This window comes from Equus przewalskii, chromosome 2 (assembly GCF_037783145.1).
Source record: "Equus przewalskii isolate Varuska chromosome 2, EquPr2, whole genome shotgun sequence".
NCBI classification, from domain to species: domain Eukaryota; kingdom Metazoa; phylum Chordata; class Mammalia; order Perissodactyla; family Equidae; genus Equus; species Equus przewalskii.
Window position 1 is genome coordinate 84,807,979 of NC_091832.1, and position 12,661 is coordinate 84,820,639.

The 12,661-nt window shown below is 35.9% G+C and overlaps 1 protein-coding gene across 7 annotated transcripts in view; it reads left to right on the top strand.

Moving 5' to 3' along the window:
* NR3C2 (nuclear receptor subfamily 3 group C member 2) overlaps positions 1-12,661 on the top strand; it is a 325,890-nt gene that overhangs the window by 219,472 nt on the left and 93,757 nt on the right. For all 7 annotated transcript variants that reach the window (XM_070611634.1, XM_008513775.2, XM_070611631.1 and 4 more), the window contains exon 4: positions 8,043-8,159. In XM_070611634.1, the coding sequence (XP_070467735.1) occupies positions 8,043-8,159 (117 nt within the window). The remainder of the gene's footprint in view (positions 1-8,042; positions 8,160-12,661) is intronic.

Here is a 12,661-nt window from a genome sequence, read left to right on the forward strand (position 1 = left end):
CTGATTCTCCATAGTGTCCTGTAGAGTGCTGTAGTGCCTGTAGCTGGATGCTCTGCAATTTTGTACAAAAGTTTTATTTTAAAGGAATATTTTAGAATCTTCAAATCATATCCTATTTACTTTAAGCTTTTATTTCACTACATGTTATGGAAATGTGCATTTTTTTCTTTGCGTTGTGTATTACAGTGCTTGCTACCAGCTAGCTAGACAGAACTTTCTCTAAATTTTTATGAGGAAAAACAATTACAATCTGTTTGAAAAGTGTGGGAAATTTTCATTGCCACTATAATTATATCTTTTAATTTATTTAGTTTCCAATTTTTTGTGCAGATTCTTGAGTACTATGCGTATTAGTGTACTGACATTGACAGAGTAGGTTGTGGGTTTTTGGACTTTGGGATGAGGTGCTCACTGGATTTTATTCTTTATTGAAATAGCCTATAGATGTTTATTTTCTCCTAGAAGGAAATGTATTAGATGTTGGTACCTTCTCATTAACATTTTGAAAAGTTCAGCTATTTATGGAAAGAGTTCTCATCTTCATCTATTAAAATTAATTTATCCAAAAAAAGGCAATAATGTAAGTGGTTTAATACTTCAGGGAGGAACTAATTTGGAGGCTAAATTTTATGTTCTCATTTCCCCTTTGTGGAGATAGTCTTCGGTGAGGTTCCCCGTGTATTTCCAGCTTCCTGCCTTCTAGTCACAAGGTAAGATTCCATTTCCTGCCTGCTTGTGGTTGAATGGGATCACTGGACTAGATCTGAGCAATGAATAATGAGTTGTTCCTTCCCGGCTGGACCATTAGATTTCTTAAGTCAGAGTCTACAGCCCCTCTGCCGTGAGACTCACAATATTTGCCCTGGTGACTTCTCCATCAGCCTGGAGCCCACAGTGGGAAGACATGGGACAGAATTCCTAGGCTATCTACTGTTGCTTAATTAATTAATCTTTACTAGGAACCAAGTTTTTGGCTTTGTTGATTTTTCTCTATTGCTTGTCTTTTTTCTTTGTCATTGATTTCTACACTATTATTTTATTTCTTCTATTTGTTTCGGTTTTAGTTTCTATTTCTTCTAGCTTCTTAAGGTAGAATCTTAAATCATCAAATTTGAACCTTTCTTCTTTTTTAATATAAGTATATAAAGATAAAAATTCTTCTATAAGTACTGCTTTAGTTGTATCCCACAAATTTTGATATGTTGTTTTCTTCCTCATTCAATTTGAAATATTCAGTAATTTCCCTTGTGATTTCTTCTCTGACCTATAAATTATTGAGAAGTGTGTCACTTGATTTTCAAATATGTGGGGCTTTTCTAGATAATCATTTTATTATTGATTTCTAATTTAGTTCCTCTGTGGTTAGAAAACATTGTGCATGATTTCAGTCCTTTTAGAATTTGAGACTTGTTTTATAAAGCTCAGGATATGTTCTGTCTCAATGAGTGTTCCATATGCACTTGAGAAGAACATGTGCATTGTGCAATTGTGTGACCTAAATGTTAACTGGGTCAAGGTGTTTGATAATATTGTTCACATCTTCTGTATCCTTACAGATTTTCTATATAGTGATTGCTGAGAGAGGGATTTTTTAATCTCCAACTATGATTTGGATTTATCTTTTTTTCCTTTTAGTTCTGTTCATTTATGTTTGATGTATTTTGAGGCTCTGCTATTAGATGTATTCATATTTAGATTGTTATGTATCAATTTAATCATTATGAAATGACATTCTTCCTTGCTAATACTCTGTCTTGAAGTCTACTTTAATATAGCCACGTTAGCTTTCTTATGCTGACATTTTACATTGTATGTATTTTTCATCTTTTAACCTTCAACCTGTGTACCTTCGACCTGCCTTTATATTTAAAATGCATCTTAAACACACACTTTAGTCTTGCTTTCTTTATCCAGTCTGCCATCTTTGACGTTTCGTTAAAGTGTTTAGACCGTTTATAGTTAATGTAATTATTGGTGTACTTGGGTTTATATCTGTTATCTTGGTGTTTGTTTTCCTTTTGTTCCCTCTGTTTTTTGTTCCCTTATTTTTCCTTTTCTGTCTTTTTTGGGTTGGGTATTTTTTAACATGCCATTTTGTATCTCTCTTGTCTCTTGAGCTACACTTCTTAGTGTTATTATTCTAGTGGTTGCTTTGTGTCAGTATTTCTCAAACATTAGCACGCATTGGAATCACTTAAAGGGTTATATAGAACATAGATTTCTAGGTCCCACCAGAGTGTCTCTGAGTTAGTGGGTCTGGAGTGGGGCCTGTGCATTAAAATTTCTGATAAATTCTTAGGTGATGCTAATACTGCTTGTTTAGGGAACGTACTTTGAGAACCATTGCTTTAGGGATTACAGGACATACTTTTAATTTATCATAGTCAACCCTGAATTAATATCAAGTATACCATTTTAAATACCATTTCAAGTATAATGTAAGAAACTTACAGCAGTAGAATTTCGTTTATTTCCCTTCCTGTTCTTTGTGCTGTGTTCTCAGATATTTCACTTGTACATAATTTATAAATCCCATAATACGTTTTTCTTATTTGCTTTAAGCAGTCATTTGACTTTAAACGAATTTAAGAAAAGAAAGGAAAATTTTGCCATATGTTTATCCTTTCCAGTTTTATTTTCTTTTCTGTACATCAAATTTCAATCTGGTATCATTTCCTTTCACTATAAAGAACTTCTTTTTTCATTTCTTATAATGTGATTCTACTAACAACAAATTCTGTTAGCTTTAGCTTATCCAAAAGTATCTTCATTTCACCTTCATTTTGAGAAATGTCTTCATTGGTTATTCTGGGTTAATGGTCTTTGAAGATATTATATGTTGTTTTCTGGCCTCCAATTGTTTTGATTAAAGAAAATCAGTTTTTACTCTTATCCTTGTTCCCCTTTATGTAATGTAATTTTTACCCCCGTCCAACTGCTTTTAAGAATTTTTATATTTGTTTTTTAGGAATTTAACTATGTTTTACCTTAGTGGTTTTCTTTATATTTATATTTTGGGCCATTCGCTGAGCTTTCTAGATTTGTAGGTTGTTGTTTTATTCAAATTTGGAAATTTTCACATATTTTTCTGACCTATTCTCGTTCTTCTTTTTTCTGGAACTCCAACTACAACATATTAAATTATCTAATGCTGTCCCACAGCCACTCATGCCTTGTTCATTTATTTTTTAAATTTTTTTCTCTTTGGACTTCGGTTTGGATGATTTCTATTTATATTTCTTTAACTTTGCTGTTCCATTTTTGTTTAGTGTCCAATATACTGTTAATTATAGCAAAGAAATATTTTAGATATTGTATTTTTCAGTTTTTGGATATCCGTTTATTTTTGTTTGTTTATTTGCTTTTATAGTTTCACAGATCTGTCCTGCTGGTTCCCATTTCTTAACCCCTTTTATTCATATTTTCTTGTACAATCTAACATATTAATTTTAAAATCCTTATCTGCTAATTCAACCTCTGGGGCATTTATGAGTCCACTTCTACTGAAAAATTTTTCTGTTGACTCTGGTTCACATGTTTCTATTTTTAAACATTTCTAATAAGTATTATTGTATTCTAGACATTCTGGAGAAACCAGGTTCTGTTGTATTTCTCTGAAGAGTATAGCGGTTTGTTCTAGTAGTCAATTAAATTACTGAGAGATCACTTGGACCTGTTCAAGCCTTTGCTTTGCACTTTTTTAGGAAAGGTCTATTTTGATTGTGCCTTTAACCCTAGGGTAAATGCCTTCGACCTGGGATACAGTATTTCCTTCTAAGAAAGAGACATTCTAGAGTTTCAGTGGAAAGCCTAGGGTATTTAGTGAGTCCTTCTAATTTAGTGGCATTTGAACTCTTTCTCTCTGTGATGGGAAGCAACTGAAATAACTACTCAGCTCTTTCAGCCTTAAATTGTTGTTTCACCCCTGGGCCCTTTGGAGTCTCATGCTCAGTTCAGGGGTCAGCCAGAAATTTGAGAGAAGTTAATACTTACATTTTATTTCCCTCCACCCTCCACGACACCCTCCTTTCCAGAATATTCTCCTTCTATTTCTAGCTATTCTGGCAGTCCCAAAGTTGTTCTCTGCCTTTTCAGGCCAATAAGACCGAGGATTTTGCCTAATTTCTATCCACCCTACACTGAATGGAATACAAACCCTCAGGGAAAAAGCTCTTCAAACGTGAATCTTGTCTACAGTGATTCTCTTTTTTCAAGAGTTAATTTCCTCCAGCTTCTGCCTGCTTTTGGTTTCTCCTCAATGCCTTCAAATCTTTTTTCTCTCCTTTAGTGGACAGTTTACAATTGTTTTCTGTAGGAGATTTATCTGATTCAAGCTGTTCGGTCACTGCTAGAACTGAAATTCTCCCCGTAATGGACATGTTACTTGAATGAGAAATAAATCTTTGTTTCCTTTACCACTAAGATTTGTTTTTAACCATAGGATTAATCCTGTGGCTATATGTCCTGACAAATATATAGCTACTAACTTACGTAGAGGCCATCTCTGAGAACTTTCAAGTGGACTGCTGATAGTATCTCCTACTTCCATTCTGCCTACCTAGTACATCACCTTCAGACTAATGTTGCTAAAACACAGCTCTGGACTTGACACTCTGTAAGCAAGAATTTTCAGTGACACCCCATCACCTGCTGAATCAAATCTGAGTTCCTTAGCTTGTTCCTCAAAGCCTCAACTCTTTGGTCCCCAGCATTCTGGTTGTCTGCCCTATGTTAGCATTATAGTGGAAAATAATTTATCCCGAAAAGCCTCCGATGGGATTTATTCTGGATTAGCAATTTTAATACTAGAATACAGTCTTTACATAGTACATGATCAAAAGTTTTTTAATTCTTCTAGATGCGTTCTCTTGTTTTCATTGCGGGTTTTTTTATTTGTTTTTAATATAGATTCAGGAATGGGACACATTAACAATTTGTGTAGGTACAATTCACATTTTTAATATTTGCACAACTAAAAATATAAATGACAGAGAATTGTTTGAAAACTCTTATATCATTCCTGCAAGGGTCCCTTACAACTCTCCCATCCTATTTGTGGAAGATGAATTGGTGGCAGTAACCACACTCGTTGGTAGAAACCAAGTACACGATTTCACGTGTTGCACCTGGAGGGAAATTATCCTGCAGCTATTATAGGAACATGGATTTTTAAAGCGTGTTCACTTAAAAAAAAAAAATCCTTATAGAGCAATCTCAGCTTTTGGAAGTCTCTGTTTTTGAACACCCAGAGAAGAAAATCTTCTAGTGCGTAGAGAGGACAGTGGCCATTTCTTATGCCGCCTTGTGTGCCTACAATCTAAGACACTTAGTCACGTTTAATTGTAGATTCACAGAAGTAGAAAGAACCTTAGACAACCCCAACCTCCTGTGCAAATGTTTTGTGGCCTTGCACACATAGTAGTTTCCCAATAAAGACTTGTTCAATTAAAATTACATTTAATTTTCCCTTTGGACTTGAAAGTTTATTCAATTCAGTGTGAGTTATAGGTGAAATCTGTGGTTTTGTATTCAATTTCACACCATGCAAAAGGCATGTAATGCTGGTTGCTGATGGAAATGCTGGGTGATAAAGTAGAATGTGCCTCATTCACGGGATGTCTCTTTGCTTATTGTTTCCAAAGAACACTTTCAGTATCCTTTTGAACCACCAGTAAATTATATTACAAATTGATGTTTAGAAAAGGCTCTGGCCTTAAGGCACAGTGATATCGTCAGACTTACTGAATTCTACTTCCAATTCCACCTTTTTGGGAAATCACTTTGCTTGTTCTCGCATGAGTTTCTTCTTGTGAACAATAGCAATAATGATAATTGCCTTACCTGTGCCGTAGGGTTATTGTAAAAGTTAAATAAGATAGTGCCATAGTAGGGCCTTAAAATTTTCTTTTAAAAGTGGTAACCTCTTACCTAAGATATTGTGCAGCATCACAAAATGTTATGTTAATCAACTGTAGTCTTTACCATAGGTATTGATTGGCTTTATGTAATTATCTACACCTACTTATATTCACTAAGAGCCTTCAGTTTTTAAAAAAGTCATTAGATTATTACAATTGTGGGGTTTTGTTTTTTCACTTTGACAGATGTCTCTTTTCTATTACTGTTATTTTACTGATATTATTATTACTAAGATTTACCATGATGTTCCTGAGATTGTGCTCTAGATTAAATTATTTTAATGACATTAGTTGGTACGCGTTATTTTTATTGAGTGTGTACTGCAGTTTACTTAGTAATTCTCAGACAAGAGCTCATGATGGTACTAGGCTCAAGGGAGTTCTTTACAGCCTGTTCACTGCTTTACAGGAGCCAGTGAGACTCCCTCTCTCCTTTGTCTGCGTGTTTTCAGTGACCAGTCCTCAGACCTCTCCTCTTTCCAGTCTATGCACACTCTCCATATGATCTCATCCAATCTCATGGCTTAAAATAATGACCACAAGCTGATTACGTCTCCAACCAAGACGTCTCCCTAACTCCAGACCTGTGTATCTAACTGCCAACTTGACACTTCCACTTAGATACCTCTCAGGCATCTCAAACCAAACATGTCCGAGACTGAGCTGTGGTGGTTCCCCATCAACCACATGCTCCTACTGTCTTCCCCATTTCAATTCATGGCAGTTCCATTTTTCTAATTGTTCAGCCCAAGAGTCTTAATGCCTCTTAACTCTCCTTTTTCTCTGGTGTATCAGCAAATCCCAGCAGCTCTACCTTCAAAATGCATCTAGAATCTGACCGCTTCTCAGTGCTGTCACTGCTACCGCACTGACCCAACCCACCGTCTCTCCCTGGTCTGTAGTGACAGCCTGCTACCCCTGGTCTCCCTCTGTTTGTTCTTAGTCCGTTGCAGTCCGTTGTCAGCACAGCAGTCAGAGTGATCCTGTTAAATGTAAGTCACATCATTTTTCTGCTCCCAGCCCCCTAGGCTAGCGGCTCCCCATCTCACTTGGAGTAAAAGTCAAAGTCTTGAATATGATCTTTAAGGCCTGTGTGATCTGACTCACATTTATCTCTTTTTTCTCATCTCTTCTTACTTTCCACACATTCTTTCTGCGCTTTCACACTTGGCGGTTCCTGAAACCTGCCAACTCTCCTCCCCGGCCTATACCTCATTTGCTTTTCCTTCTGCCTCGTGTATTTCTCCCCAAGATGTCTACACTGTTGGCGCCTTTATTTCCTTCAGACCTTTATCTAAAAATCGTCTTCCAATGAGGCCTTCCCTGTGCACTTTCTAAAATGTCAGCATCCTCCCACACCTCCACCACGATGTATGTTCCTTTTCTTCAACTTGTTACTGTCCAGCATTTGTATGTTTTACCTAATTCCGTGGTCCATTGTCTTCCCCAGTTGAATGAAAGTTAACAAGAGCAAGTACTTCTGTCCGTCTTCTTCATTGCTGTGTCCCCGGTGTTTCTGCTGGTGCCTGGGACATAGCACATCTTCAATAAATTTTTTTTTAATAAATAAGTGAATAATAGAGCTAGGCTACAATTTTACGTTTTGCCAGTAGATGCCCGTCTGTAAGCATATTCCCGCATCTGAGTTTTTTTAAGTTCTAGTTTGTTCTACAGAATGAAATAAATAAACATTTCTAGCTGTATAATTTGAAAGTCTTCCCGTTGAAATCGCATGTGTAGATGGTCGACAGCAGAGCGGCTTAAAGAGCTGCAGCAGGGCCTTTGTTTGCGTTGGTGCTGCTGTGATGTCTGAATGAAATTTGCTCTGTTGCCCGAAAGAGCTCATGCAGCTATCAGAAAATTCACACAATGGTGGAGTGTAGCTCTACTTATATGAGAACCTGTTGGAAATATTCTTATCATCTGTAATGCAAAGTCTCAGCTATGTTGGACTGATCGTTCCTGTGCCTATATTATCTGTTAATCATATTTCCATTCTACTTTCTTGAAGAAGAGATTTCAAGGCAGGAAAGAGGAAGTTTCATATTCTGATTATACATATCGGTACTTTATATTAGCATAATATTCTTTATTTTGACAATTGTTTTTTATTATTTTATTCAGGGCAACACAACTATTTATGTGCTGGAAGAAATGATTGCATCATTGATAAGATTCGACGGAAGAATTGTCCTGCCTGCAGACTTCAGAAATGTCTTCAAGCTGGAATGAATTTAGGAGGTAAGTTTTGTGTTTTTAGTTCAATAAAAATTGTTAGTATGTAATATAACACCACTAGGCTCCATGTACTCCCAAAATTTAAGATGAAGCTAACGTGGAGCAAAGATTTCTAAAAATCTAACAAGTTATATATTCGTGCTAAAACATTTTAGGAGAAAAATATTTCTTAGCAGCAGTTAAAAAGAAGTATGTTGTGTGGCTATGGTCCTAGTCAAGTTTTCAAACCTGCTTTTGCTAAGGTTTCAAGAGCTGGGCACATAATCAAAACCAAATCAAAAATGAATTACTTTTTACATAAAACCATATCTAATAGTTTTTATTACCATGTCTGTTTTAGAATTAAGACCTATATGTGATAACATTAACCAGACAGGAATTCATTCCTAAGTCTAGGAGTAAATATAATAAAGGAAGACCTATATGAAAAAATCTTTAAAATGTTACAGGAGCTCACCAAAAGGAGGGTGGAGAGATAAAGGACTTGAACCAAACATAATGTATACACAAAAGCATACAGTGTCCATGGATGGGAAGATTCAACATCCTGAAGGTGTCAGTTTTACCTAAGTTAATTTATAAATATAACACAATCCTAACAAAAATACCAACTGATGATTCTAAGTTCCTAAGGAACAGCCAGTAAAATTCTGGAGAAGATAAATAATGAGGGCAACTAGCTCTACCAAATAATAAAGTATATGATACAGCTATAGTAATTAAAATAGTTTGTGTATTTGTTTATTGATTGTCAGATCAACAGAAAGTCAAGAAATAGTTTCAATATGAGAATTTTGTATATAATAAATATAATAAAGTTGGCATTTCTGATCAGTGGAGAAATGATAGATTATTCAATAGAAATTATTGTGGCAAGCAGGAAGCCATCCAGAAAACAAGAAATTTGAATCCCAATTCTTACTGTCCACAAAAATAAATTCTAGTCTTTCAAAGATTAAACTTTGAAATATAGCCACAGAAGTACTAAAAGAAAACATGGGTTTTTGGGCTTTTTTTTATGCTCTCCACATGGAGAAGACCTAAATGTGAAATAAACCCAGAAGCCATGAAAGAAAAGAATCGAGGAAATCAACACTACGTACAAATTAGACATTACTTGAAAGGCAAAGAATAAATAAGAAAGTGGGAAAATACTTGAAATTTACAAAGGGTTTATTTCTCACAAAAAGAGCTCCTATAATTTCATAAGAAAAACCAACTCATTAGAAAAATGAGAATGAACAGAACAAGAATATGAACACAACATTCATAGATAAATACAATTGGTTCTTGAAACACATGAAAACATTCTCAATCGAATCATAATAAGAGAAATACAAATTAAAAATATACAATTTTTTACAAATGGTGGAAATACAACATTTTTATGATATATCATTTGATGATATAGAAATAAAGTAAAATGCACTGGTGATCTCATATATTTTAGGTGGAAGTATAAACTGATACAACCCCTATGGAGAGCAATTTAACTATTTCAATAAAATGTCAAAAGGCGCATACCCTTGGACTCAACAGTTTCACTCTCAGTAATTTATCCTACGTGTATTCTTGCAATGTAAGAAATGATATATGCATAAGACACTCAATGAAGCGTTGTTAAATATCAGAAATACGTTAAATATTCATGTGTTCAGGATTGATTAAATACAGAATACTCTTCAGACATTAATAAGAATAAAGAGAACTCTGTATGGATTGATCTCCCAAATAGTGTTTAGTGAAAAAAAATCAGGTTGTAAAATAGTATGTTTGATATACTACAAGTTGTATATCTGTTTTAGAAAAAATACATGTTGTATAGAACATTCCTGGAATGATATACGAGAAACCAGTAACGGCGATTGTCTCAGTAGAAACAGGACTGGGTAGCTGGGAGACAAGAATAGGAAGGAGAATTATTGTCACTGTATATTCGTCTGTGCCTTTGAATTTTGTATTGTATTTAATGCATGTATTGTGTACCGTATTACATATTTAAAAGAAATAAAGTAATTCAAAAAAGAAAGAAAAAGAGACTTCATCCTTCTTTGCGTTGATGAACGAACCAACTGTCTGGCTAGTCAGGACTAGAGAGTCAACGTGACTGCGTGCAGAGCATAGCGACTCTCAGGAAGCTAGAGGAGGAGGCGCTGTGGCCATCTGAGACCACATGTGAGAATGTGTCCTGAGTGCCTTACCAATAGCTCAGCCAGAGAAGCCCACGCTCGTTCAGAGGGCAGACTCTGGAGCCAGGCTGCCTGGGGAGAGCCCTTGTTCTGCCACTTCCCAACCTTGTAACCTTAGGCACATTACCATGTTTCCCTATCCCTGTTTCCTTATTTTCAACTTGCACTGATCAGAGTACCTACCTCGTACACTGGGGTGAGGATTCACTGAGTCAATGAGTCAATTAAATGAGTACAGTGAAAAGAAAGTGATCACTTAATACATGTCAGTGGTGTGGCGGGTGGTGGTTCCCATAGCACTGTCACACATGATCTGAAAGACGTTATTGCCCCATGTTTTGGTGACGGTGATCCTCCAGAGCCCAGAAAAGTTAAATGACTTTCCCAAAGATGCCACAGCCAGTGAGATGATGAAGCTAGATGCTGGATCTCTGGCCTCCCAGTCTGGTGTTTCTAGGATACCACTCGGCTCCCTTGTTCTAATATCTGAATCAGCGCAGATGTGGCACAAAGGTCACCTTGTGAAGCGTGCGAGTGAGGATTGGGACAGATTAATAATTTAAATTCTAGATGTCACAGGGCTACAGCCACTGGTTGTAAAATGAACTCTAAATCAATGTTGTAAAATCTGCCATCTGAATTTAAACACACACACACACTATTGAGGTATGTTGTAAAGTATCTATGTATAAATTTCATATAATTTTAGAGATATATATTTACATATACTATGTAAATATTATATAATTATACTCTATAAAATACAGTTACTATTGCTTACTATAAAACAATAAAATAGCAATACTTATAATTCCTACCTCATAAGATTGTGTTAAGTATTAACTGAGTCCATACATAACCTTTAGAACAGAGTTTCTCAACCTCTGCACTGTTGATGTTTTGCACCAGATCATTCTTTGTTTTGGGGGACAGCCCTGTGCTGTAGGATATTTATCAGCATCCCTGGTCTCTATCTACTGGATTCCAGTAGCAATTCCCTCTCCCCAAGTTGTTACAACCAAAAATATCTCCAAAGTTTAGTGAGTGTCCCCTGGGTGGCATTGAGACCCACTGGTCTAGCAATAATAATAAATAATTGTAAGCACTCTTTAATTGTGAGATGTTTTGTGCTAGAATATACATTTCATCAGGGAGGGATTTTCATCAGTTTTGTTCATTACTTCATCCCCAGTGATTGGGACAGTGCCTGGCACAAAGTAGGTGTTCAATAGCTATGTGTTGAATGAATGAATGATTACCTGACATTTTCGAGGGTTTCTGTGTTCTAAGCATTCTGCTAAACCTCTTGCATGTGTCATCCTTTTTAAACCTCACAGAACACTATGTGACACATGCTATTAATCTATCCATTTTAGAAGTGAGTTCAGGGGGGCACAGAGAGGTTAAAGAGCTGGCCCAAGGCCACAAAGCCAGGGAGTGGCAGAGCCAGAACTCAAAGCTCTGTTCCTGGCACAAAAGCCAAGCATCCTCCCTCCTGTCTAACATCGGTCCACTGTTTGTAGATTGGCCTTTTAAAAATAGCCCAAATTATCTATTAACAGCAGCCATGGCACCCAGGTTCTTTCACGTGTCTATAATGATCTGGAAGTCAGATTTAGCACAGTGCATGATACAAAAATCCACATAGTTTGTTGTTCGTTTCTGTATATACTGGATAGGTTTTAGTAAAACATTTTACTAGAGAGAAAGCTTACTTTGAATCTTGAGGTCATTGAAAGTAGTGAATCAAGAATGGGCAGAGTGGAAATTAATATTTATGAAAGTAATATTTTCTTTAGGTTCAAGTTGTAATTTAACCACTTCTGGATCATGGATTAAATAATTAACCTTTACTAATTATCCAGTTATGGTAATGTGCATTGTAATTTACTTTTTCTTTCATAATCTATTTTGAAGCCTCGCTTTGAGTTTCAATTTGGGCGAAAAGGAAATGAAAGCAATTTTGTTATATTCAAAAAAAAGATAACATGAAGTTTAACCTTTTAAAGTGAAGCAATTTTTAAAATTAGAACTGAATTAAATGAAAAGCTTTTTATACATGTTCCAGGCTCACCCCTGTTTCCTAGCAAAGAAGGGCTGTCCAGTCTCTTCATGCACCATTCTTCGCCACTGCCTCTCTTGGCGGATAAGGCAGATGGCAACCCAGGGTAATACTTGGAAGACGTTTTCTATTAGTGAATGATCATGACTCTGGGAACAGAATTAGCCATCTCATTCTAAATACTTCAGGAATCCAAAATACTTTAGAATCATTTTTTTCCTATCCTATCAGCTGGTTAGCATGTAATCCTAACC